Source organism: Aptenodytes patagonicus, chromosome 8 (assembly GCF_965638725.1).
Source record: "Aptenodytes patagonicus chromosome 8, bAptPat1.pri.cur, whole genome shotgun sequence".
NCBI classification, from domain to species: domain Eukaryota; kingdom Metazoa; phylum Chordata; class Aves; order Sphenisciformes; family Spheniscidae; genus Aptenodytes; species Aptenodytes patagonicus.
In genome coordinates, this window is record NC_134956.1 from 4031889 (window position 1) to 4059387 (window position 27499).

Consider the following 27499-nt stretch of genomic DNA (forward strand, 5'->3'; position numbering starts at 1 on the left):
TCATGGGTAGATTGATAGCATACCAAAATCTAGTCCTGTTGGAGAAAGAGGGTGGGAAAACCACACACCTTGCAGCAGGATAACCAACACACAGAGAACCTGAACAAGTTTCTAAGCCTGGTTAGATTGAGAAGGTTTTGCTAACTGAAAATCAGATATTATTGGTATTTTTTGTTAGTAGTGCTGCTGCAAAACCAGGGACCTGAAATCACAAGCCAGAGATTTAATCTGTCAATGGCTGCAAAACAGAAGTTCCAAGTAATTTGTCCAGTCTAAGATACAAAATAACACTAATACATAAAGCGGTTGCTTTCCTGTGTGAGTGAATAAACACAGACTATGAACACAAACTCTTTCCACACAAAGTGCAAATACACAGGAGGAAGGAAGGGGACAGAGAATGGAAGGCAGTGGAGAGGAAGTGGGAAAATGACTGGAGAGAGTAAGGAAAAAGGAGGAGACGAAACAAAAATTGTGAATATGATGCTAGAATTATAAGAAAGAAATTGCAACTCCACACTGAGGAATTTCTAAATGCTGTACGGTAGGTATGGCATAATTTAATCCATCTTCCTTCACTGTGAAAACTATTTATTTATTCTGAAAGCAGAGAAAGAAATTAATAAAAGAAAGCTATTGCTTGTCTGAGGACAGGAGTGGTAACTACCCTTTTATTTCTCAAGCTGTTGTAGCTCTCACAGAAGCACTTTCTGATCCTTATCAAGGATGCATTTTAACACTCTCCATATTTTTTACTTTGAAAATTTGGCCACTGCTGCTGGCTTTTTTCTAAAAAGGACTAAACTAAACTAACTAATAGTTAATGGAACTATTGCTCTCAAAGATGAAATACCACAGCCAATTAGTCTGTACTTCACAGAAAGTGTAGTAAATACATATGGAACTAATAAAGTTTTAAATATGAAATAAAAACACTTCTGTAATCTCTCATATCCATCTACATAATCCAAGCTCCTGGAGACAATAATTTTCTCTTTAGAATAAAACGCTTGGCTCACACATCCAGCTATTAAAACACACAGACAAAATAATAAATACTCTTCTGACATTGCTTCAGCAAGCAACATTATGCAAAGCTATATTTCCACAACATAATAAACAACATGGAAAATTAATAGTAAGATTAACCTTCTGTTGTCCCAAGAAAAATTATCTGATTTTAAAAAGAGATTTAAAAGCAAGTAAGAATCACAGCCTAAGTACTCTTAGGCTACAATGTCCTTTTTGATTCACTGTCAGAGCGCAAACCTAGTGTTTTGAACTGTGCACTTAAGTAGTTCAGCTACTAGGAAAGCAGGGAAGAGTGAGTAAAATCAGCAGCCGATTCAGAAATGTGGCTAGCAGCTAGATGACACTTTTCCTTCAGCCAGACAACTGAGTACAGTAATGCCTAGATCTAAGAAAACATCCTCAAGCATTATCCATGATTAAAAAAACAAATTAGAGATGATTGTGAGTTTGTCAGGCCTCTCCTAAAGGCATTTTAGTTCACGGTAGTAAACCCGTGTTTTTGAACTAGCTGTGAAAGACCATCATCATCAAGTTCTACTACCAATCACTGGTATCCTTTCTCCCATACTTAGTTTACTGAGTGGTTCCCCTTTCCTGTTTCAAACCACTATGGCCCAGATTCAAATAGCTGTATCCTCCTCCTTACTCCTTCCATGAGAAAGGTCCCATTACTGATAGCTTCCAGGATGCCATTGCAGAATTGAGCAATAATGTCAAGATAGAAATAGCTCAACTCTAAGCAATTGCGAGGGCTGCAGTAGACTTCTAAAAGGTAATGTCAGATGGTATCAAGTACAGGATAGATGCCAGCAAACGGATGGATACAAGAGCAGAAGGAGGAATTAGAGTTCTTATGGAAGAAAAATTACAACTGTTTGGGAAAAGTGTGTATTTCTGTAATTATGCTCACATATGACTGGGACAGCAAACTCACAAGATGGACATGAAGAATTACTACAAAGAAGTAGTATTACTGAGAACATCAAGTAGCATTTGGCAGTGTCATTTAACCTCAGAAGAACAGATCAGCATTAGCTATTTGAAGGCCAATTTGTCTATTCATGGAGTAGGAAATTAATGTAAAATGCTTTGTTGCTATTGTTTGGTATACTACTTAATAATTGCTTCTACAAAAACCAGTTACAATATCAACAAATCATGATGGCTGTTATTATTGTACACCTTCAGTTTAATTTAAGATTTGACCTAGTTATAATGATCAAAATTTATGCTGTATTAGTATGGCTATGTAACATTTTCCATTACTGACACTTGTATTGATTAAGAAAATATGTGAAACCAGGTGGTTTACTATTAAGTGTGCCTCCGACAGCATTTAGATTTTAAAAAAAACACACAGAAAAAAACTTAACGCAAATTTCTGATGAATAGTTACTAATTCTTGCCCAAATCATTACCTGAATAGTAAATGTACCCAGTACGATAGTGCAAAAAATAGGATTTCTGAAGATGCCATCAAAGACATTTCTTTCGCCATGGATTTTCCGTGCGTTGATTTCATTGAAAAGCTGCATCATGACAAAGGTGTTGAAGATAATGGTGTAATGCTCTGAAGGAGGAGAGTGAAGTGGTGCATTCCTCCCACTGTCAATCTTAAACATTTTCTCACCTAGGTATAAGACAAAAATAAAGGTTTCCCCTAGAATAAATTAATCAGTATTTCCCTTGTTTGCTTTAGCTAGTTGCCTCCTGTGCTCTGCTTTACCAGCTTGCTTTCTGCACATACTACAATATAAGCAGAATTTGTAACACCAGTGAGGAAAAGACATCTAAACTTCCTGAGCAAGAAGCTTCTCAAATGATGACTTTTATCTAGTAACTCAGTATACCTACACAAATAGTTTTTAGCAGTACTTTTCCTCTAACCAAGTAGTAATTATTCTAAGAAGTCAATTCTTTCTGATGTACCGAGCACTCGAGACCATTGACAGTATGTTTGCGATTTTTTACAATAATTAGAAGCAACCACTCTTCAGCAGTTTTCACCCATTTGCTAATCCAGTATGGCATAACTCTTGACAAGCATTCAAGGATATTAATGATAAGAAACACAGACATTTCTGGTTTTAAACAGATTTGGTTTTGATCATTCTGCTAGTCTGCTTTGAAAGCACACCATCAGGCATTGCTCTTTATTTTGATAATTTGACTATCACTTTTAGATCTAACCAATAAAAAAGCAAGATACAACCCATGATGAGTAACTCTAAAAATGAGTTAAGTTTTGAAAAGATACCTGCACCGGAGGGACCTCTTTTCTTACAGAATCATAGAATGCTTTGTGTTGGGAGGGACCTTTAAAGATCATCTAGTCCAATCCCCCTGCCATGGGCAAGGACATCTTTCAGTAGATCATGCTGCTCAAAGCCCCATCCAACCTGACCTTGAACAGTTCCAATGATGGGGCACCCACAGTTTCTCTGAGCAACCTGACTCACCACTCTCACTGGAAAAAAATTTCTTCCTTATGCCCAATCAAACCTACCCTCTTTCAGTTTAAAACTGTGGCCCCTTGTCCTGTCACTACAGGCCTTGGTAAAAAGCCTCTCTGCCTTTCTTATAAGCCCCCTTTACGTATTGAAAGGCTGCAATAAGGTCTCCCCAGACACTTGACTTCTCCAGGCTGAACAACCCCAACTCTCAGCCTTTCTTCACAGGAGAGCTGTTCCAGCTCTCTGACCAGTTTTGTGGCTCCTCCTCTGGACCTGCTCTAACAGGTCCATGTCTTTCTTGTACTGGGGACTCCAGAGCTGAACGCAATACTCCAGGGGGGGTTTCACAAGAGTGGAGCAGAGGGGGAGAATCACCATCCTCGACCTGCTGGCCACGCTGCTTTTGATTCAGCCCACAATACTGCTGGTTTTCTGGGCTGCAAGTGCACATTGCCAGCTCATGACCAATTTTTCATCCACTTTCTTATACGCAAAGTTTACAGGTAACATACAGTTATTGAAAGAGGTATTGTCTTAAAGTAAGGATGGGGCATTCACATGAAAGTGTAAATAATGAATGAAATAAGAGTAAAGAAGATTATCGCAATACTACTCATTTTCATAACCAGTGTTTTGTTAATAAAAGCGAATTAAAACTTGAACATTATTCTGCTATCCCACTAGCATTATATTCAGAATTTCTGAAGAAAGAAGAAAGGTTTCCTCAGGTTTTCTCCTGAGGTCATTAATTCCATCAGCTAAGTTAACAGCGAGCGTTTTTTGGCCTTGGGATATTTGAGCAGTTCGTGTTCAAGTCACTGGGAATAATGAGCGTGTTTCCAAAGAAAGAATTTGATTTATAGTCTTTTGTCATAAAGTAGACTACGATATCACAAATATATCAGTAACACAATATGAGGCCACAAAACTTAGACTGTGAGAGAGCAAAGATTTTTAAGAAGATTATACATCTCCAGAGAGATAACTAAGCATTGGAAAACATTCCCCTTACTACATATAAACAATAAAGGAAAAAATTAATGAAAGCAAACAGATATCATCATTTTATCTTTTATAGATACACACACATATCTATACACACACATTACATCTACTTGCTTTCATTCAATACACACACAAACACAAATATATGAATACTTTCCTTAGTGAGAGTACCTGTCCTTAAGTCTCTATTATTGCATTGCATCACTTCATTGGCAAAGCAGAACATGCTGCTATTGTGGAACGGCAGTGGTTAAACCCATAACTAGTTTTTATTTCCGAACATGTTCCAAAAGGCGTTATAGTACATCAACTTTAAGTTTGTTACACCTAGTTGCTGAGGTTAAGATATTTTTCATACTACAGTTTGACAGAACTAGACAGTGACTTCTGGATTTCTGATGTGCCTGATGTCTCAAAGGCATTACTGTATGTTCAAACACAATGTATTTATTGCCACATCATAGAAAAAATAGGAAAACTTCATGTACTGGTCTCTACAGAAACCTACTACAAAAAATGAAGTATTAGTTCATCAAAATATAAATAATTCTCATTAATTTGGAATTTATTTCTTGAAACACTGAGTTTAGAACATCATCTCACTGCAAAGCTGAGCCTTGTGGAGTTTAGAAAGGAAAAGACTGTATTTTCTAGGCTTATCAGAAAATTGGATGGGCTGCATCCTTCAAAGTATGCATGGGTTTTCCAGAGACACGCAGAAGTCATTAGAGTAGGGTGAAAAAGCCTGGTTTTCTTTTCATCAGGGCTCAGTATAAAGTATTCCAAACCATAAAACTCATCAAAAAGCCATTAAAACTCCCCATAAAGTTAACAGTTCTCGTTCCAAGATTTGTATCACATGAATTACCAAGACCAACTGTCTTAGAGAAGCTGAAAATACAATTTCCTAGACTCGCTAGACATTCTCAATATATACTGTAAGCCTAACAATATTACAGACCATCTCTCCTCAAAACCTGGCAATTATTTTGGTTTAAATAGCTCCACTGTAAACAGATCATCACCTCCTTTGAGCATTCCAAATAAGCTGCCAGCTGTTGGTAAAGGTAGAGCGAGACTTTCACAACGGAGCTCAAGAATCATAAATTTATATTTACAGCTTATATGGAAGTCTGTATATAAAGAAAAAAATCTGAAAGACAACACATGTAATTTAACAGCAATGACATAGTGACAAGAACACAATACCCAACTGATAAAAATTACCAGTCCTTTGAGCAAGTTCACTTATTATTGTGGAGCAACGGAATCTATTATTAGCCCCTACTATTCCCTGCAGCAAGAAACATTCCTCCTCCTTCCCTCCCCTCTCCAAATTACAACCTATAAAAAGCATCCGTTGCTAGCAAGGCCTGAAGAGTCCAGTAATCTAATAAATTAGATTTTATTCCCACTTTTAATATCCATTCTAGATATTAAATGTCAAAACAGAGTGTTATTTGTATCACTTAATACTGATTACTTGCTTATCTATACTGCTTAAGATCAGCATTATTTCTTGACTATGGCAAACATTTTGCTCCCGATTAGAGCTTCTTCAGATATTGGTAAAATAGATCTTGATTTTTGTTGTGTTTTTTTGTTGTTACATGCCTACTAAAGATCGCAAGTCTCAAAATGAAATTTCATTATAGAAGAAGCAGGCTAGATACTCGGATTAAAAAGTAACCTTCTATGCTACGTTTTAACAAAAACTTTTGCCAAAGCCCAAACCTACGGTTTTTTAGGAGGCAAAAAAGCTCAACTGAAGCCGTTCCCAATGTAAACAACATATGAAAGGTGACTAAATCCTTCTATTGCTTCTGTTCTCTTTCCCCTACTGTTTCTGATCTCATGAAACAGCTCGGTCCTGCTAGCTGTTTAACTATGACAGACTTAATATATGTGCATTAAGTGATTACATTGAAAGCATTTTGACATGTCAGGCTACGAGACCTAGATGCTTCTAAACTAGGCTACAAGCCTAACAAACTTTCTTACCGACAAAAAGAAGTGTAAATATGAGAGTAAGCTGATAAACAGCGTGGCCCAGAATGTTCTTCATCATGGTACGGGATATAAGAGGTTTGTTCCTGCCATATGGCTTTCTTAGCAATAGAGCCTCTGTTGGAGGTTCGGTGGCCAAAGCGAGTGAGGCAAAGGTGTCCATAATGAGATTGACCCACAACATCTGTACAGCTTTTAGAGGAGAGTCCTGTGGAGACAAATTAGAAAGTTACATATTTCCTAGAAAAGTAATTGCTGTCAGGTCATTTACTGTGATTTCATTTCTTCCTGTGTGACCGCAAGCAGTGCTGAAGACAGGGTACTGCAACACATGGACCTTTGGTCTGACCTACTATGACCTTTCTTATCCTTCTTATGCAAGACGAGAATCACAGGAAGCACAGTGATCTGAGCAAAGACAAACTACTTCTATCCAGTCATTTAAATCAGGAATATTTACAATCACACAATTCTTATAATACATAACATTAACACTTTATAATACATTTTACAATACCTTCTGTTACCTTCACGCATCATGCTTAAATTTTCAGCTGAATTTAGGTAACTAGATAATATAAGTGCGACTTACTTTCTGGAAGAAAAATTATACTGAAACAATTTAGAAAGTTTCCTTTTACTATAACCTACCTATCTGTTTTTTCAGAAACAGCTTGAAATTATTAAAAATTTGTGAACCAATTACTGAGACACTTTAATACATCCTACTTAAATAAGACCTTTTAAAAACAGTAGTGACGAAAAAAATGCCCAATATTTGAATTTAAAAAATATTCTGAAACCCATTAAACTATATCTAATGTGTAAAAGTAAGAATTTTTTTATTATTTTACTGGGTAACAGGATAGCATATTTGAAACTACGGAACTGGAAAGAAAAAAACCAAACATTACTACTTGTCAGGATGAAGTATTCATTTTCTGAAGCACATCGCCAACCGCTAGAAGGAGCTCTTTCCTCACTTAATTCTAGAAAAGAGTCTATGGTCATATGGGAGAGGACTTTAGATAATGTTTAAAAAAAACCCCAAAGTAAATAAATAAAGCAAACTAACACAGATCTCAGGAGAACTCTAGATGACTATTATAAAGTTTTGATTTGTACTTCATTGGGGCAGCTGTATTGATAGATAGATGCAATTGTCTCAAAGAGCCATATCAGGAAAAAATGAAGTAGGTTCTTTTTTTGTATCTAACAACCTCCTATGCCTTTAGACTGAATACAAAACGGGCAGCATTAGTAAGGTCTGCTTCCTGTTTCAAATAGATGGGTTTTATTAGGAAAACAGAATCTCAAAAGTAATAAGGTATCAGTATGATAATGGAAGGGAGTTAATCTACAGTGTGAAAGTTGGAAGATGAGCGCGCTATTTTTATGCATTACATTACCATGGTGCTGCAGTAGTGAAGCAAAGAAATTTATGGAACAGCATACAAGCCAAATCAAAGCCAATAAAAACACCTTATGGACTCTGCCCTTTTCTTCAAAGGGTTAAATGTTCATTTTTAATAAAATATTATCAAACTATGAGGGCCAATATCCATTCAGTATCCCAAGGACATATGGAGAACAAGGGTAAGTGGTTTGGTGTCTTGTGGATCTGGTTTATATTCCAACTCTCCCTTGAGATAAAATATTATTTCCTCTTGAAAACATATTTTTACCACCCTTGCATTTACACAAATTTTGATACATTTTATTCATGAATATTTTCTATATTCATTTTTGGCTTGTTCAAAGGGATGGAGAAAAGCAACCTACTGTTTCTAAGTCTTACAGGTTGGCTACATCAGGGAAGGGAGGAAGATTAGCATTAATAGATTCTTGACCTCTTGGTTATGGGTTGCATTAACTGGGCTTATCTGAAGAGGTCAGCTCACTCATTTGGTATGCAGCTGCAGAAACAGGAAACGTCTTTGTCTTTAGAGATGGCTAAAAAATGAAAAGCAATCAGGACAAACTTTGTTCCAAATTGAGACCTCATTTATTTTTATTAATACTAATGGCTCAAACAAGGAGAGCACTTGCACTAAAAGCAGTTTGTTGCTAGGGCTCAGAGACCCTAGACTTGGACATAGCATATAGAGAAAAAGGAAAACATGTTTTCTACTGAAGAATTTTCCTTGTCGTATTTTTACCTGTCTAGTTAGTAAGTTTTCTTGAGAAACATTCTCTACTTTCAGATGTTACAATAGCTGAATTTATGCTTCATGCACTGACTTTTATGCCAATAAAACTGAATTTGTCTGTTACGCTTAATTAATAGAGTCAAATATTCAGGTGTCTATCAGAGCCTGACGAAAAGTCAGATTATTTCAGTCTCTAAATCACACAACTGTAATTGGCAGTCATCAGTTTTGGCAACAACATGTTCTCACCATTTCACACTGCCAATCACCTTGGGTGGCTATGGTGCCCCTAATAATTATCTATTATTGGCAGTGCTACACTGTTCAGTCAAGTGTGAAAGCTCGTTCTAAGCTGAAGCCAAAACATTAAATACACATTAGTCTGGGCAGGCAGTGGAATGAAATTTCCACTGCAACTCTATCTGATTTCTGATTAGTTGGTGGAAACTGAGGAAAATACACATCAGCTAAGGAGCTTAGTCTTCCATTACAGATTTTAGTCACTTATGCAAGTGGGATGCAAAGTCAGTCGTCTTTTCACTGCATTTTAGCCACAAACTGACTAGCTAATAATTCTTAATTCACTTTCTGAAAACTTTTGGGATGAAAGCTGTTCAAACTGCAAACCACCCAAAATCACCACTTATTTGTCAAATTCCCTTCCACTTGACCTTGGAATAGGTTAGCATTGGCCTAGAGGTAAAAGGAAAATGTCCCTTTAATCAAGTGATGTTACACTTCATCTTGGAAACACTTAAAAGTACAAATCACCAAAGGCTGGAAATAAACTACAAATCTTTTGTGACACACAGAGCCTCACAAATTTTAGAGCTTGTTACTTTTGATTTAGATGACAACCTGTAAGGGAATAAAAAGGTATTTTCACCCTTACCTCTTTACTCCCACTTGTCACAGAACATATGCATGAATTCATAAAAATGAGCATTTCTGGTAGGTTAACTTTATATACATTAATGCAAAAAAAAAGCCAGCCCTCGCTTCTGCTGCTAGATCACACTGTCTACTAATTGTATGGAAGTGGTGTCCTCAATTCTATTTCCATGCCTCTAAGCCTTCCCAAAACAAAGCTAAACAGTACAAACTTTGATTTTATATTATAGCTTTTTCAAATTTGCCAATGCTATTATTTTAGGATTTGCCAAATACAGTTCTGCAGTAAAACATTATAACCACGTAAATTACTGCCTTATACATGTAAGTATAGATCATCCTCATTTTTTGAACAAGATCTGTAAAAACAATAAGTGATTCATGCGGTAGTTCATTGCTACAGTGCTTTTTAATTAACATTTAATTTTCCAAACATAATGTCCTGTAGAGTCACTGTTTTCAGTTCCTAATGTCTGCTAAAACATTAAGTCTTTCTCAAAGTACGAGAACAATAATTTGAATGTAAAATGTTAAAACACAGTCTTTGTCTTCTCTTTCTTTAATGCAACCTTTTTGAATGGTTACATTGCCTCAACAGTTGGAGACACAGACAAAATCTGACATGGAGATAAACCTGCTAGCTTTGTAGTTCCAGTAAAAAACTGTTTCCATTTGACTGAACTGCATTTTAAAATCTTTATTTTGTACATACCCAGATTATTTTTAACAGCTCCAAACATAATGACCTAATATTTTCTTGGTACTGTGTATATGTTGGGGACAGGAAACAGGATGAACCTTCCGGCTTTGTAAGGCACATATAGAACTCTATATGATACCTAGAGATGTGGAGCAATGACTCATTTGAAGTACAAAATTCACAATAATTGTAGGCAGAGCTCCAAAGAACAACCCTCACTGAGTCAATCAAGGGCTCTGCAAAAATGTTATTCAGAGAATGAACTCAGAATGTAAGAGTTTATGTCTCATAAATCCACTGGAGAAAGAAATTATTGGTTTAACCTGAGGTAATGGCTGCTAAACAGAAGGGACAACTATATGCAAACTGGTCAAGATAACCACACTGATCATTTTAAAAGTATGCATTGGGCAACACAGAGAGAAGGAAGCAAGAGGTAAATGAATTGGATTAATTGAAAGATAAAGTGAATTCATACAGCTCAGCTGCATTGTGCCACACAAACTGCACTGACATGGGACTAGCAGAAATAATAGTTGTGATCTCATTGGTGGGTGCTATGTACACACTGGACACAAAATTAAGAGCACCTATGCAGCCATAGATTGAGTGATCCTGATTCAGCTTTTAATCGGAGACTTCTTTAAGCTTGGTTTTCTTGTATGACCTAGATCTCAGACTGCTTTACATAATTACAGAATCACAACACAGAAGTTCATTATTAGTTGAAAATTCAGAACTCTTGGCTTATACATTGAGCTGCTGTAAACCGAAACAGGGCCCAATGTAAGTTAGATCCCTGTGAGGGGCAGCTTAGTTTTGGCAGCAGCCGCACTAAGCTTGCCAACAGGTGACACTGCATCTGTAATTCCTATGCTGCTTAGAATATGATTTCTGTCACCTTAACATGACTTCGTGCTGGGACCCATGACAAAGAACAGCAAATGACCATTTGCATTGGTCCTGTTTAGTCTGCGTAATAACTTCTTTAATAGCCCACTGCTACTCCTTTATAATCCATATAACACTGGAGTAGCATGTAGGGTCACATACATTTTGTACATGTAGTTAAACATCTATTGAAAGAGCAAACCAGGACAAAATAGAAATAGTAGATACGGTAGATATTCTCTCTAACAGCAGCATCTTGCTGAGGCAGGCATTGGGTAGATAAATAATAAAATAATATTTGCTTAAAATTAACAGAATTAAGCTAAACAGTACTTCCCTGAAGGGGAATTGGCAAGGACACTGATTTTATTTATGTATTTGAGAAAAAAAGCAGCAGATTCTTAAAATGACCACTAATGGTCACAGGTTCTACCTCGTATTTTTCTTAAGCCTCTCCGTGGCACTCCTAAGGTGCTCTGGACCAAGCAAATCAGCTCCTACTTGGCAAGGCATTCTCTGGGTGCTCCTTGGAGGTCTAATTTCACTCATAATAGTACTCACACAGCTGGACCCTTTCATTAACATAGAGTTGCTCTGGTTTCACTAGGAGTCCTGCAGTGATATGACCACACACGCATATTTACACGTACACCGATGCAATTGCAGGATCAAGACTGAATAAAATTAAGTCTATTTAGTTGCAAAGCACAAGCCAAGTCTTAAAAAAAATTAGTCAAAACAAAGATTTTATTATCTTTGTACTTCCTTTAAGCACAAACAGTAGAAAGACCAAAAAGAGTAGGTAAGCGTAAAAGAAGCTTCATACCCAAAGCATCCCAGTACGCTGGTTCTGAATTGCAGAACAGATTTTTTGAGAGGTGACATTAAGAAGCGTGAAAGAAATGCTACTACCTACATAGAATTTTTCTCATTCTAGATTTGATGAAATATCACCAAAAGGACAGCCTGTGTAATAGTCATTAACCTGAATATTAATTGTGGACTAAAATTATATTCTGTGTGTCAAAGAAAACCAAACTGACTACCTAAAAGCAAAGTAAAATTCAGCCCAGTGTGGACCTTCTTTATATTCATTTTGAAGGTCACAGAAAGCTGTGTTGCCTTTTGGAAACTACAGATTTTAGCTTCATTTGTTTGTTAAGAACTTAAATGTTTCAGTCAAAATAGTACTTTAAGACCTGTGTACAGTTTTGCAGACTTAGATCCATGTGTGTGCACCTAACCTGTTTATGCAAGATTTTTTGGTATATTCATGCATTTTGTGCTAGAGCTATTTTCATAGCAACCAGAGGGTACAGTATGTTCTCAAGTGTAATTTTTAGTAAAGCTTATGAGCCAAGCAAACATAATGCCCTTTCACTGGCTAGAGTCTTTGAGTCAAAGCCTAACATAATAATGTTCATTCGTAAGGCAAGATCCTTCTTGAATGAGACAGAACTGAGAGCTACTTGAGATTATCAGCAGTCAGGCCGTTGAGTGTAAACAGAACTACAATGGAAATAACTGCTGCCTTTTTGCTACAATTTCAATTTTAGCTCCTTTCAGACCTCTTCCTTTGGATTTGCATTTTTACTGCCAAATTAAGGAATTGCATAAGAATCTATTTGGACAGAAATACTATTATACATATACTATGTATATACATATACTATTATATATACTAATATACACCTAGAATTCTAGGTGTACATTAAAACCTGTAAACAGGGACAATAGACTTGCAGGCTCAGTGGTGGTCTTACAGACCATGGGGGCAATACAAATGCACTGGGCCTGATCCAAATCCTTCTCGAAGCCAATGGAATGATTCAAAGGATGAAGAAAGCTCCGGAATTAGAAAGGGGAATATGCTTGCACTAGTTATGCACTACACAAGCACTTAGACTTCATTTTAAATAGCCTTTGCACTGATTCAGTAATGTTTAACCTCTTCAAGAAAAAAATAGAAATTCCTTAGTTAACAAATAGAATATATTTCCCTTCATGTTTTCACAAAGCAATTAAAAAAATGCTGGACACTAAGCAAAAGAAAAATCACCTTAAATAAATGTTAGTAGGCAGTGATTTAAGACCCTGTTTTATAGACATTCAAAGGAAGCACTCGCCTCAGTTCCAATTATGGTATTCTTACTACATTGCTGTTAGCATTTTTTTTTTATATGGTTTTGTACCACTGGTAAAAATCCAGGAGGACTGACCTTCCGGACTTTTAGTCCTTATTCATATACCTTCTGTTACCAGCAACAATAACTTTACAGCTAAACATTTTCTCAATATGCTTGAAAATATTTCCCAAGGGAAAAGGAAAAGTTATCCAACTTCTGCCTCAACATCAATAATTTTGTCCCATAGCACAGGCTCAATTGTGACAACAAGGCATCATCAAGACCTGGGGGCAGTGTGGTAGGGACCTAGCACTTAGCAGCTCACAGTTTTTACTTCTCAGAAAACAAGTGAATTGAGGTTTCAGTGTTTCCTTTGTACAGAATAAAATCGTTACTGCATTTAAGATCACTTCTACTTGCTTCAAAACCAGCCATTTCTGACTTCTCGAGAATCCTAGCACTAGCCTTATGCTCACTTAGCTCAGAGGAGCTAAATGATGACAGTTGTATCTACCCAGCTGTTGCATGGTGCTAGCAGAAGCTGGGAGCTTGCAGACTCCTCATACACAGCACAAAAAAAAGGCCTCTAAATGTCAGTCAAGGCTTAGGAGAAGTTTGACCTCATGGTTTTGTAAAGGTACCTGGGTTTCTGGTTTCAAGTATCAATTCCAGGATTACAATGTAAGTTTACCCTGGAGCAGAGCTAATGACTTATTCATTGTTTTGCTCAGGTGTGCCTGAGATGAAATTTACCTGTTAAATCAGGTATGTGCATTTGTATGATGCACAAGACAGGGAAGCATCAGCTTTCCGATGGTGTGTCTCAATCAATGAGACGCAATCAACAACAGCACCTGTCTGCAGCATCTGAAATATACATTATTTTAGAGAGAGACAACACTAAAAACTGCATGTTTTGCCATTTTCTAATGAAGGACAGAAACCTCATACTGTACTAGACATCCTGTTTTCTTTCTAGGGAAAAGAAAACCTAATTTTATTAATCAAAAAGTAGTAATTTGAAGGGAAAAAAATGTGGTTTGCTTTCACATATGCTTTTTGTAAAAGACCTAAACATGTTGCATGTACACCAGGATTGCAGTGAGGGATTAATGAGGAGGGAGAAAAAGAGATCAAAGTCCAACTGTATGTGTCATTTAATTGGTTTGTCATTTGCATCTGAAATTAAAAGGAATTGCCTGAAAGCAACAAAATAATTTTATCAGTCAAAAAGCTCCCCTGCTGGGCTTACTTCTGTGTGTCAGTACTGCTCTCTTGAAAATAATAATCCCATTCTGTAATCCATCAAGAAATATATATTTAATAGTGAAATACTCTGAGAGGAAAAGCAAAGTCCCATAATCTCTTCCTTCTCCCAATCCCTGACATTTTCTGTCCTATCATCACAAGCTCAGTCATGACAATAATATGTAACCAAAAACAGGGAGCTGTATGGAGGCAGCACAAAAATTAGCCACTCCTGAAAGCAATGTACTTGCAGGAGAAGATGGATTATACACTTTCTTATGTTAACAGCTATTTAACATTTTAGCAGCTTGATCTTAAATACACTCTCAACGGTTGGAAGAATTTCAGAAAGCATACTTTCTGTTGTACAAAGGAAGAATTAAATGTAAGCCACCATTACTTAAAAGAAAATGTAGCGTGGTAGGATTTGGCCCCATACTTTAAGCAACCCCTGAAGTTAACCTTACCTGCGTAATGCATGCTCCAGTGAAAGCCACAATCACAGCCACAATGTTAACGGTGAGCTGGAACTGCAGGAACTTGGAGATACTATCATAGACATTACGTCCCCACATTACAGCCTTCACAATGCTACTGAAATTGTCATCTGTTAGGATGATATCTGAGGCTTCCTTTGCAACATCTGTACCAGCAATACCCTGGAAAAATTAATTATGAATAAAATTACCTACTAGGAAGTACACAGACAGTTAGAATACAAATCTCTGCATGCTCAAAGTCCACAGTTACACAGAGACTCCCCAGCACAGTAGCAGTGACTGCTGAGTATATTCCACATTTTATATTTGCTAGGAAGTTAGCTAATTTATTTGGCCTATTTTTGAAAGTGAATAAGGATGCAGAAAAGGGAATTGATAGAGAGCAGTGGAATTCACATGATGATAGTTTTGAGTGTTTTAAATTATCAGCTTAATGTCTACTGAATTTCTGAGTTATTTTTATCATTGATTATATTTTATTAATATACATGAACAGAATCGCCAACAAAAATTAGAGTTACGTATCTTAATATATAGTCTAGTATATTAATGTCTTCAGAGTCAGAGTACGTTGGGAAGATATCTTTACATTTAGTGGTGGATTTTACCAAAGCAAAATAGTACTCCACTGTTGTGAAGAACACAGAGTTCATTTTTCTGTATTGGCACAGGATTCTGCATATAGCCAATAATTACCTTAGACAAAATACTGAAAAAGCATCAAATCAAGCAATACCAGTGAATCTAACATAGTAAATTAAAGGATTCTGAAGCAACATAACTCACCCCCTCCAGTATACCGCTTCAGTGACAAGTAATAACTATCCACCTTTCTCAGCACTTAATGAATGAAAAACCGCTTACAGCAAATTTATAATGACACAAATATCAATCAATATGCTCAAGATTATACCATTGCAAAGCCAACATCAGCTTTTTTAAGTGCTGGTCCATCGTTGGTTCCATCACCAGTCACAGCTACAACCTGCCTCTGTTCCACCTGTGTGCTGTCAATAATACCTGCAAAAAATGTATATGTGTGTATATACATACATATATATAAAATAATTAGAAAGATAAAACTTCCTTCTAAAAAATAGCAGGGTCTGCGTACTAGAGAGTACGTAATGCCACACAAGTCTTACAGAGATTAATAGAGTTGACTTCTAAGGAAAATAACGATGAAAGCAGTGTCGTCACTACTACACACTACTAGATTTCACTACTAGAATTTACATGGAAAGTTCTGATCCTGCACCATCAAAACATCAACAAAACTTGCAGACTTCAAAGGGAATGAGATCAGCTCATTATGGTCTTTTGAAAGATTTCTACTATTTAAAATTACGTGTCACAGTAAATCAGCTCTCTGATTAAACATCAATGGAAATGATTTGCTAAAGACTTAAGTTCATGCTTAAAGCTCTCCTAAACTGGGACTGAACTGTAATATCTGCTTTACCAGGACACCTTCTGGCAATCAGTTTAACCTGAAGGTAACAAATGCCATCAATGAATTTTATTTAGCTGGAGCCAAATTAGCATTTTAACAGACATGTTCAATTCTGCCAAACAATGATTAAGAAGATATAAAATAATTCTTTAAATTCTGGAGCCAAACATTTTAATAAATAGACATAATAAAATAATTTCTACTTTCATTTTGAGGTCATTTGAGAAAAGAAAGCACTTTTCACTTGGTGAGTCAAGTTTCACGCAACTAGCCTGCAGGGAAGTATTTTCCACTTATGCCGATGGGGAAAGTAAGGAAAAGAATAAAGAATTTTTCTAAGGTTACAGAAGCAGCCCTGTTTTTTAATAGCATGGGGATCATTCACGACTCACGTTTTTATTTCCATGTCAGAGTCCATTTGAATATGAGTCCAGAATACAGGATTGTTGTGTAGGATACAAGAACACCTCTCGATATTAATAACTTGGGGGGGGGGAATGACAAAATTCCTTTTGCTAACACATTTTGCACAAAGTCATAACCTCTCAAAACAATTATCAAAACCTACCCAGTGTGAAAAGCTTACATTCTACTCTGGAAAAAAATAACTCGCATATCAGATAACTAACCAGAAATAGGAAATTGCAGATTACAGAGCAATAGCTGCCTCTTGGCAAGGTTCAGGCTTATCAGGCACCCAGAAGATTGCAATGCAGTATGGAAGCAGCTGGTGTCCTGTATTTTTCAGTCTTATGAAAATCAGAAAAAAAACCCTATTCACTTTCCACTGGCAGTATGAACTCAGATAAATGGCACGTTATTCTGGTAAGATCTTATAATTAGAGCTTTCAATTTGTTGGGGTGATTTGCCTTTGATATTACTAAATAAACAGAAGAGGGATGCCTAGGAAGGGTTCTCCCTCTACAATCCTGAGCTGTGGAGAACAACTGCTTCAGTGATCAGTGAAAAATTTAAATAAGGGCATGACCTGACAGACTGCCAGTAAAGAGAATGCCCATTTCTTTAACATTCACCGGCCTTTCCACTCATTCAAAACAGCTATAAAGAAACTTCTGTATTAATTAGTCATGTCTAACAGCCAGGAAATTTCTTCAAAATAAACTGCTTTACTCCAGTTGAATGCTTACATACGGTATTTTAATAAAAACAGGTCTGCAAGGTATAGCCCGGGAATTCCTAAAACTCAGCAAAGCTTCCTCCCAAAACAGCCTTTGCTGTTTCAGTGGTCTGTTCCCTCATCTTAAGCTGTTTGGCCGTGACTTTCCTCTGTCAAACAGAATTTTATTCAACAGCCACAGGAATACACCTAGAGCATAACATTACAGTGCGTTCCACACACAGATTCCGCTGATGCTGCAGGAATTTGGGGAGGAGTCATGTAGCTTGCATGATGTTTTTCAGAGCAAACGTGCAGATGTTTTTCAGAGCAAGCAGCTTGTTTCTGATGAGGGACAAGATCATATTTAAAGCAACTACGTATAGCTATCAAGAGGGGCACTATATGCACAAGGTTACTATAAAAGGTACAGCACTGCATACACAGCTGAAAGTGAAATATATCCTGTATCTCCCACCTTCCTCCCACCTAACATTAAACAAGCATTTAATCAAATCCATTCGGGATAATAACATAAAGAATATTAACCAACAATGTGTCTTCCACTTCTTCTATAAGGAGCTATCTGTACCCATAGCTCAGATTAAAAACATCAAGTATAGCCTCAGGTTCTCCCTTTTGCAAATGCTGCTTTATTTAAACAATTCTTACTTGCATTGTCACCCTTAGAGTCGCATCAGCAAGAAACCGCTGGTTCTGGGAGAAAAAATTCCCGGTTTGGATATTTCTTTCTGTCTCAACTGATTAACTCAAAAAAGGCAGACAGGAAAAACTTAGCTAGAGTAGAGCATTTCAAAGATGCACACCAACTCAGGTGTTACTGACGCAGGAAAGTTGATCATCCCATATGCTTACACATATTTATATTTCTTTGACAAGCTAAACATAGACAGATGCAGTAATATATTTTCATAGGCATGTTCTGTTCAGACTAGTTTTTAATACTCCTGAACTTTTCAAAGCTCCCTGCTAATTTAACAAGAATTTAGAAAGTCTGTCTGAAAGAGAAAATTTAAATTCACTTTAGTTACATGCTTAAGTATGTGCAGGAATAGAACTTTAAAGGTTAATGTAAAAGTGTTATATATAACATTACAGACAGCATTAGTAATTGTTAAGTGAATAGTGCTCCACAAAGTTGATATCAGAATGACAGAGAAGAACACGGCTAAAACGCACGGATTTCTGTAGTAAGCATGCACCACCAATGTGCTTTATATTATAAGACTGAAACACTAAAGGGGAACCTTGAAGACATCAGTGCCTCCCATAAAGTTACACTTAACACAGACTACAGAGACCTAAATGGTATTTACAGAGTATAAAACTCTAGATTAAAATGCAGTATACCTCCTGCTTCCTTTAAACTATTTTTATGTTCTTCGCTTCAGGGAAGAGTTGGTTGAAGCTGACCTTTTGCACTGTGGAACAGGTCAACTTTCTGAATATTTCTTCATATGAATTGGAATAAAAAGAAATATTAAAATTTCCTCTCAAATGGAAATCAAAACCACTTGCCATTTGCAACATGCCGATATTTAATTTCAGAATTTCAATTAATACACTTTTCTATATTTTTATTATTCTACCTAGTCTCACAGCATGTCCACATTAATGAGGTCATGAATATAATACCATGCCATGCAATAATATTTGAAATATTTCAGTAATTAAGGGTAATTATTAAAAAACTCTTTCTTCTCTAAAGTTCCCTTTCTGCTTGTTAATAAATCAGCCTTACATGAGAACAGAATAGTTGTTTTCAATATCACAGAAAAATAATTCCAGCCTAATATAAACATATTGGAAAGCACAGCTTTTCTTTAACTGGTAAACTGAATGTTTATTTGATCTTCTCTATACCTTCTGATAAGAAGATGATATTTCCCATCAGTACTAAACAGTTGCTTCCCATAGTATTTTAAAAAACAATATGACAATATTGAAGTATTTCAGCAATAGTATTATAAGGACACATGAGTATATATGATATGCATTTTTACTTGTTATAATTTGAAATAGGGAAAAAAATATGAAATAATACCCATGGATGTCATAAAATCCGTAAGAAATTGTATTTTAGTTGGATTGAGATATCTAACATTTTTGTTTCATTGAAACAGTTCATGATGATAAACCATTTTGACTTTTTTTTTTCAATCTACCTCTACTTCAAAGCCATAAATATTTGAGAGAAACTGTCTGCCCAGCCTGAAATGCTGAACCATGCCTTTCTCTAGTCCCTTAGCAGTAGTAAAAACAAAAATGCAAAATAAAAATGATCCTTTTGCTGGGTGGGATTGTGCTATGTTAAGGAGAAAAAATATTCTTTCCAGCAGCTGTATGTCATTAAAAATTAAATATAAAAGAAGTTTATTTTGTGATGTGTGTTTTTACCCTAGAGCAGATAGAATACATCAAAGAAGAGAAAATCCTCTTGATCCCTCAAGTGTCTGAGAAAAACATAACATTTTAACAAGAGGCCCAAAACTAGTGAACATTTAAATAGTTTCTTGTAACTTTTAATGGCCCTAGGAGTATTACCAGCCAAAAAAATCCATCATGATTTTCCATAGACTTGTTCTTGAACTTTGTTAGATACTTAATTGCTCTATCATTTGACCTTGTCACATCTTTAAAATATTAATTGTATTAGTTGCATAAGGCACTCAGTAGTAGTAAATATCTTTTGGATTGTCAAAGTGCATACGCTATAAAACATCAATAATTTGTTGCTTATTTTTCTTCAGCACTTTACTGATTTCATTTTCTCTGGCAAAGCTTTCATTTTTCTCTTAAGGGAAAAACCTGATTGATTCAAATGAGTACTCCCGAGGGACTTATTTAGTCCACTTAATGAAACACAAATTGTTGTGTGTTTCTGAAGCAAATAAACTATTAGGCTGTACAAGTCATGTCCTCTAAGAGCTAGAAGACAGTATTTTATATGCACTAGGGAAAGTAAGGAGACTTCAGCTAACTTTGTGCTGTTTTAATACTGACCTATGGAGCTAATAGTTACATTGTCCAAACCAACAGTCTCCAAACCTTTTCAATCATGAAAACCTATAGGTAAAATCTTTTTGAGCACACACCCCCAAAATATGTGTATTATTTATAAATTATATGTATGTACTGCTTTATTATGTACATTATAAAACATACATTAGAAAAGGATGAGATAGAGATGAAATAAACAGTATTTTAAAAATATTCTTCTATTTAATAATGGTAAAAAATTTTTTCCTCCTGCATCCCAGTGGATTGTCCCTGACGTGTGTGCACCCCACTTCAGAGACCACTGGTCTAAACAGAGGCTGGAGAGGGTGAGTAACAGCAGTATGTCTCCAGCTGCCCCATCTCGTGCACCATGCCAGGGCTTACAAGGTATCTTAGTTCTCCTGAATGATCCATGCTTCCAGAGCTCTTCACATACCCTGGTCCCAATCCCAAAGGACCCAACTGATCCAATCTTCAAATTCACAATGGAACTTTTGCTCTAAAGTCATTTAGGCATTTTAAAAAATTACATACTGCTCAAAAGCCTTTGTAATCAGTCATGTATGGAGTCACATCAATAAAACCTTGCCATACCAAAAGGACAGATCCAGAAACAATTTCCTACCTAAATGTGAATTATTATTTAAGTAGCCAACCAGCTGAAAACATGTAACTGATCAGCTGGATCTTATCCTGAACGTTAGCTCCTCCAAGAATTGCTAAGAGTCTCTCCAGACTTTCTAGGGCCTTAGCAAAATAATCCAGTTCTTTCTTCATCAGGAAGCCAGCAAACACAGCCATCCGCCAACAGGGCCTCCGCCTGCACCGGCCCCCCATCTTATCATGGCCAGAAATTATGTTATTCCTGATCAGAAATTTTCTGATTTCATCAGCTGTCTTTTAAGTGTGAGCTTCAAAGTCAACAGAATAAGATTTCAAGTCATCAAGAAGTGTGAGTTACAGATATGAAAAAGGCTTTATAAAGAAAAGTGCAAACAAATCCCTCTTTTATAGAGCATTCCATCTGCAGACAGTATGGTAAGAGAATATAATTTGTATGGTGCAGTTTTTATAGGACAAAAACAGACTAAAAATACAGTCAGAAATCTAAAGGAAGTCAATGTAAATCATACAATTAGTGAGCCTATAGGAAAACTGAATTGGCTTAAAATACATATCTCCATTCATGTAATGCTAAAGAGGGCAGCTTCTAGTTACATGATCTCCAATAACTGCTATTGTAACATGAAAAGTTTTTTATCTTGGAATACTCTTTAAAAATAATTGTGGGACAACAGATGCACTTGAGTGACTTGATTTACTCTAAATGAGCTTGTTCTTGTTTTCTTCATAAAGAGGTATAGGGAAAAATTACAAAATCTGTGCCCGCTCTTGTTTATATGAAGAACAACCTATTTCTCAACAATATTTTCTTTCTGACCAGCAAACACAAGTTTCCCCTTCCCAGCTAGAGCCTCATTCTAGTCCAATTAAAAGTCACAAGGCAAATATGAGATTGTCTACATCTACTTGCCAGACATCTTACTGGTACGTCTGTTATTCCTGCCAACCAGTTTCCTGTTATTTTCCATTTGAAGGCTCAGGTAGAACGCAAACACAAGAGACTTGGTTACTGAGAAAACTTCCTTGCATTATGTATAGATGTGCAATTAAAGGTAACAACTCAGATATATTTGTAATAGTAAAATTTTTACAAGGCAGATGATGTGCCGAACATAATTCAATAACTTTGGCATTAATTACACACACGCACGAAGGTAATCTGCACGTACCTTTTACCAAAGTGTGTTTGTCCGTGGGAGATGAGCGAGCAAGCACTCGAAGCTTTGGCCAGATTTTGTCAATCCGCTCTTGCTCAATCTGGAGGAGGGGGGAACACAAAAAAAACCAAACCCAAAACCAGTAAAACTGTTAGCCTGCGATTAGCAAAATGCAAAATGTATTTGCGTCCACGTGTCAGATGATTCACTTCACTACTCAGATCTGCAACTTTTCTCCAAAAGCACAGAAAAATTACAAGAGCCATCAATGCTGCAAATGAAGGCAAGGTCAAAAAAGGTGGTTTTCTACTACCAAAGCTCAGCTGTTGGCTAACATAGGTAAATTTTGCCACGGTATCTAATCAGTCTTTCTTAGCATCTTTATGGATAATTCCACTCAGAATCATGACCTTAGATACAGGATAGTGGAGTTTCTCAAAGCTGATCAAACATGTTTACAAGTAAAAGTGTGTCGTTCTATTGTACATTTGAATCCAAGTTCTTCATTTTGGAACCAATAATGGCAGAATTTCCTCTGTATACCAAAAGCAACAAGGACAAAGGATTCCATCAATCAACACAAGGAGTAAATGACCGCGCCCATTCATTAATGATGGACTCAAAGACACAGCATAGAGTTTACTTTTTTAAAGCTGACTTCAATAGCCTGTGTGTTAGCTCCATCTTTTATGAGGAGTTAAAAATCTTCCGAAGAATAGATTAGTTATGCAAATCAGTAGAGTCAGTGGATATAGCAATACATTAGATAAAGTGGTATAAAATAAAGAAAGAAGAGGAGCTGGTTCTCAGTACAGACTGCATTTTTATGAGACAGACCTGCAAACTGCTGTTGAGGTCCTTCTCCTTTTTGCTAACAAACCTGCTTTTAATCTGCTTGGTTTTGATTTCTTGTAGACTAGCGCTATGGTTCTAAAAACTGCTGAATTAGGCTAGCACTAAACTGATAGTGGCTCTGCATCATGAAAAGTAAAGACTGCATTTTCAATGGTATTTTGAATTGCAAAAGGCTAGCAGTAGAAAGAAGCAGCAATCTCTCCAAGTAGTCTTTACTGATATGAGGTACACATCACTGCAGGAGAAACAACATTTCAGTGTTCTCGCTATTTTTTAATAACATATTCATAATATGTATGGGTTTAGTGTATGAATTACCTCTCCCTTCTCATTTCGGATCCTTCTGTTAAACTCTTTCCCTTCAAGGCAGAGAAAGTCTTCTCCCGGATGAATGATTCCACATTTTATGGCAATGGCACGTGCTGTGTTGATGTTGTCTCCAGTGACCATGCGGACTGTAATTCCAGCTCGCTGGCACTTTCTTATGGCTTCTGGGACCTACAAAAGCAATATAACAGGAAAGAAAATCCCTAAATAAGAGATAAAACTTAAGTCAGGTGCTTCCAATCAGAATATTTTGAGGCTAAGCAATTCATGAAGCAATAAGAGAAATCATACATGTTATGGCATATTAGAGCTACCTGACTATTACGGAGTTGAGGTTACACCACAGGCAAGACAAATCTTGTATCAAGAAGCACACAAACCGTTTTTTATATCAGTTGCCTAAAGCTTCTCCTGACTTTAATAAAAAGGAGTGCTCTGCAGCTTTTTTGACCTTTAGCATCAAGGTACAGCATGCTGAACCTAACATACTCAACATACATGTAAATATGAACTGAGAATACATGTATTTTGTACAGAAAACTATCTAACTTCGGATCCAAACTTTCCTTTCAATAAGATTATCTAAAAAGTTATTGTAATTCAGTACTTAATTCATGCATATCAACAGGTGGAATTCCTAAACATACGAGTTTAAAATTTCATGAATAATTTACATATTTCAAAACTGTAAAAATGAAGCATGATTTTATTTATGCTCCTTTCTGCATGAGACTAACTTTTCACAGTATACATACCAGTGAGAGAGAATTCAGTGTGTAACAGGGTCCGTGAGATTAATGTAGAAGCTATATACTGACTTGGCATCATATACAGCTTATTTAAAAAAAAAAAAATAAAATTTTTGCAACTAAAATGTGCAAGAGCTAGGAAATTGATTCCTAATAAATAAATAAAGCCCTTTTAATACAGCTACTTGGGTATATGAAGTCAGTGCCTATAGAAATGCTATATATCTATAGCTCAATTTCAGATGGGGAAAAAATTCTATTCCCTTAAACTATATCTTAGTTAATGATAATTTATTAGTTATTAATAAATATCACTCTAACCAATGAATGCAGTCTTATCAGACTTTTGCATTATTATGAAAACATTATTTCTTCAAGAAAAAAATAACAATATTATTTGACATGGAAGAATAAGAAGTGTGTTTAACACTTCAAGAACAGCCTAGATAGATACCTTCAGCACACCGCCACTTCTCTAAATTTCATTTTTATCTAGAAGAGACCAAGGGCATCTCAGGACTCCTCATGAAGACAGGAACCCATCACAGAGCTACAAGAAACTGAACTGCCTTACTACAGAAGAGAGCAAAGGACAGATATAAAGCAATTATAGGTTGCACTGGTTCTTACGTGTGGGGCAGTGGAGAGGTACTTGAAGTAGACAAGTGACAGTCTGAGAGGAAAAAGATTCCTAAAAGATGAGCATGACTTAGATAAGCATCTGAATATTAGGTGTGATCCTAAGTAAACCTTCAGGCAATTTGAAGGTTATCCCACAAGGTAAAATAGCACCAAAGACCTGGCCGTAGATGCTTGCTCTGCAATGCTGCCTAGCACTCTCAATCTATGTAATGCATACATAAACCATATTTGAAAAAATTGCCCAAATACACATACTTGACCACTGAGTGCAAATTGCTGCTATATTGTCAGCTGAGCTTCTTCAGATGACATCCTTATGTAAAGTAATGGGATCGTCTGACTGTGATGAATTATGTCAGCAATTGTGATAGCAATAGAACTGTTGATTTCCTACAGAAACTAATAAGCAAAGGATATGATTATGAAAAGAATTTTAATTTTAAAATAATTATCAAAAAATTTTAAAAAACAAAAAAAAGTATTTAAGAAAGGGTATCAAAATGGATATTACTGGCTACAATAGCAAAGCCTCGCTATATTCCACTGCCAGCTCAGTGCAGCTTGCTGATCATAACCTCTATCATAGATATAAGTGTATTGTAGAACTCGATGCCAACTAGAGTGGATTAATCTCAGCCATTAGTACAAAAAAGGAGCCACCATCTACAATATTACACTGTTAATTTTCTGCATTTCTAGATATTTTAATTTCCTCTATAGCTGCAAGTATGTGACACTGCTGAAGGCAGGACATTGCCTTTTACTTGACAACCACTGCTCTGACCCAGTGTGGCAAATGCTGGGCTTCTAATGACTTCACGGGGCCAGAAAGGCTACGTGTCTCGGACTGCACCTCAGGCTGAAATTATACACCCTTAAACCGTATTGTAGATAATGATTAGAATAATCAGTGAATACAATTTCACACCATGTTTCTGCATCTTTATCAAAGGCAGTTGTGAAGCTTCTATTTTCCAAAATGCCTCACTAAACTAACACCTAACTGAGGATCAGACTAGTATTTTCCCATGACTATGAAGAAAATCACTCCACCTTCAGACTGCATCCACAGAATGAGCTGTTTGCAGAATGACTCTCTGTCAATACAGATTACAGAACCAAGAGAAAAATTAAGGGACAGAGGTTTATCTTCCCATTTCCTCATCTCTACTAACTGAGAATATTCTTCCCACAAGTTTTATCCTGGAAACATTATTTGGACCGGAAGCCTTTTAACATTATGAAATAGACTTCTATGGGGGACACACAATCAGATTAAATCTATTACTTAAGCAAATGACTCCTGATTTACCCAGTGTCCACATTAATAATCCTGACTATATCCCATTTGCCAATTTGGAATGCCCTTAGTATCCACTTTAACTGTGGTGACCCTCATGCATAGGATATGACAGATTTAGACGACTGTCTGTAAAACCAGCACAGTATATGAACCATGAAGGACAAAAATAAATTACAGTGCAAACAGAAAAAAAAGGTCTATTCACATAAAGTGCCAGTCCTATTAAACAAGGTCATGGGAGGACAACCTAGTTTCAAATACATCTCAAACTCACATATAACTAGAGGAATAATTCTATTTTCCTCTTCTCTCATTTTTTGGACAGCTGGTGGGTGGTATCTGATTTAATACTGTGTACAGTAATTACAGTTAAAATATTGTTCATCTTTTTTTATTGCTGTAAGGAAGAAAGTGTTGGCAGACTGAGTGGGCAGTGGAAGCAGATATTTTCCATCAGTTTTGCAGAGCTTAAGTACACATTTTAAAATTTTCTGGTTTATTTTCTCTCTGCAAAGAAAACCTTCTAATGCATGCATGCATGCATAAATTATCCCATGCAGGAATATGTACAAACATCAGGTGACAAATAAATAGGTGACATTTGGAAGTGATTAACGTTCATCTCCCAGAAATAACAGATTGTAGGCGTACATTGGCAAATCAGTATAAGCCAGTACAGACTCATTAAAATCAATCCAGAAAGACTGTCAAAATCAACTAAGAAATCTCTATAGGAACAAGACATCATTCTATTTGTTCTCTTCTTGTATATTTATCAAAGGAAAAAAAAAAAACCCACACACACCAAAAAAAGATAAATATCAAGCAGGTAGTTCAGTGCTTGATAAAAACAGCTGCTGACAATGAATAAGCTAGCGTCTGAATTAACCTAGGAATTATACAAAAGTCATGGGTGTCCAGTGGTAACGCTCCAGATAAAGCTGGTCAGTTGCTGGATATAATTGTTGAATAATTAATCCAAATAGTTTCTTTTAATGTATGGAAGGAAATGCAAGTGCAAGAAAGCTCCCAGCGGTATCATCAGAACAGATGCAGCACTCTTATCTCTGAAACCATGCTAGTGTGACACCACTGACACTGCTGCTATTCACATATTTGAACACTCCAACGATGCACATGAACAATGTGCCACAGGAGCTCTGTGGAAACAAGGAGGCTACCATTTTGCATGTGGTAACTCCAACAACCATCTTAGGGAAAATGAAAAAACTGAGCCTTCCCCAGGA

The 27499-nt window shown here is 36.4% G+C and overlaps 1 protein-coding gene across 13 annotated transcripts in view; it reads right to left on the reverse strand.

Annotated features, from left to right (window-relative positions):
• The window catches only part of ATP2B2 (ATPase plasma membrane Ca2+ transporting 2), a 446707-nt gene that overhangs the window by 25540 nt on the left and 393668 nt on the right, over positions 1 to 27499 (reverse strand). For all 13 annotated transcript variants that reach the window (XM_076346016.1, XM_076346010.1, XM_076346023.1 and 10 more), the window contains 6 exons: positions 23550 to 23729; positions 22389 to 22476; positions 15917 to 16023; positions 14971 to 15162; positions 6492 to 6705; positions 2451 to 2662 (listed from right to left, as the gene is read on the reverse strand). In XM_076346016.1, the coding sequence (XP_076202131.1) occupies positions 2451 to 2662; positions 6492 to 6705; positions 14971 to 15162; positions 15917 to 16023; positions 22389 to 22476; positions 23550 to 23729 (993 nt within the window). The remainder of the gene's footprint in view (positions 1 to 2450; positions 2663 to 6491; positions 6706 to 14970; positions 15163 to 15916; positions 16024 to 22388; positions 22477 to 23549; positions 23730 to 27499) is intronic.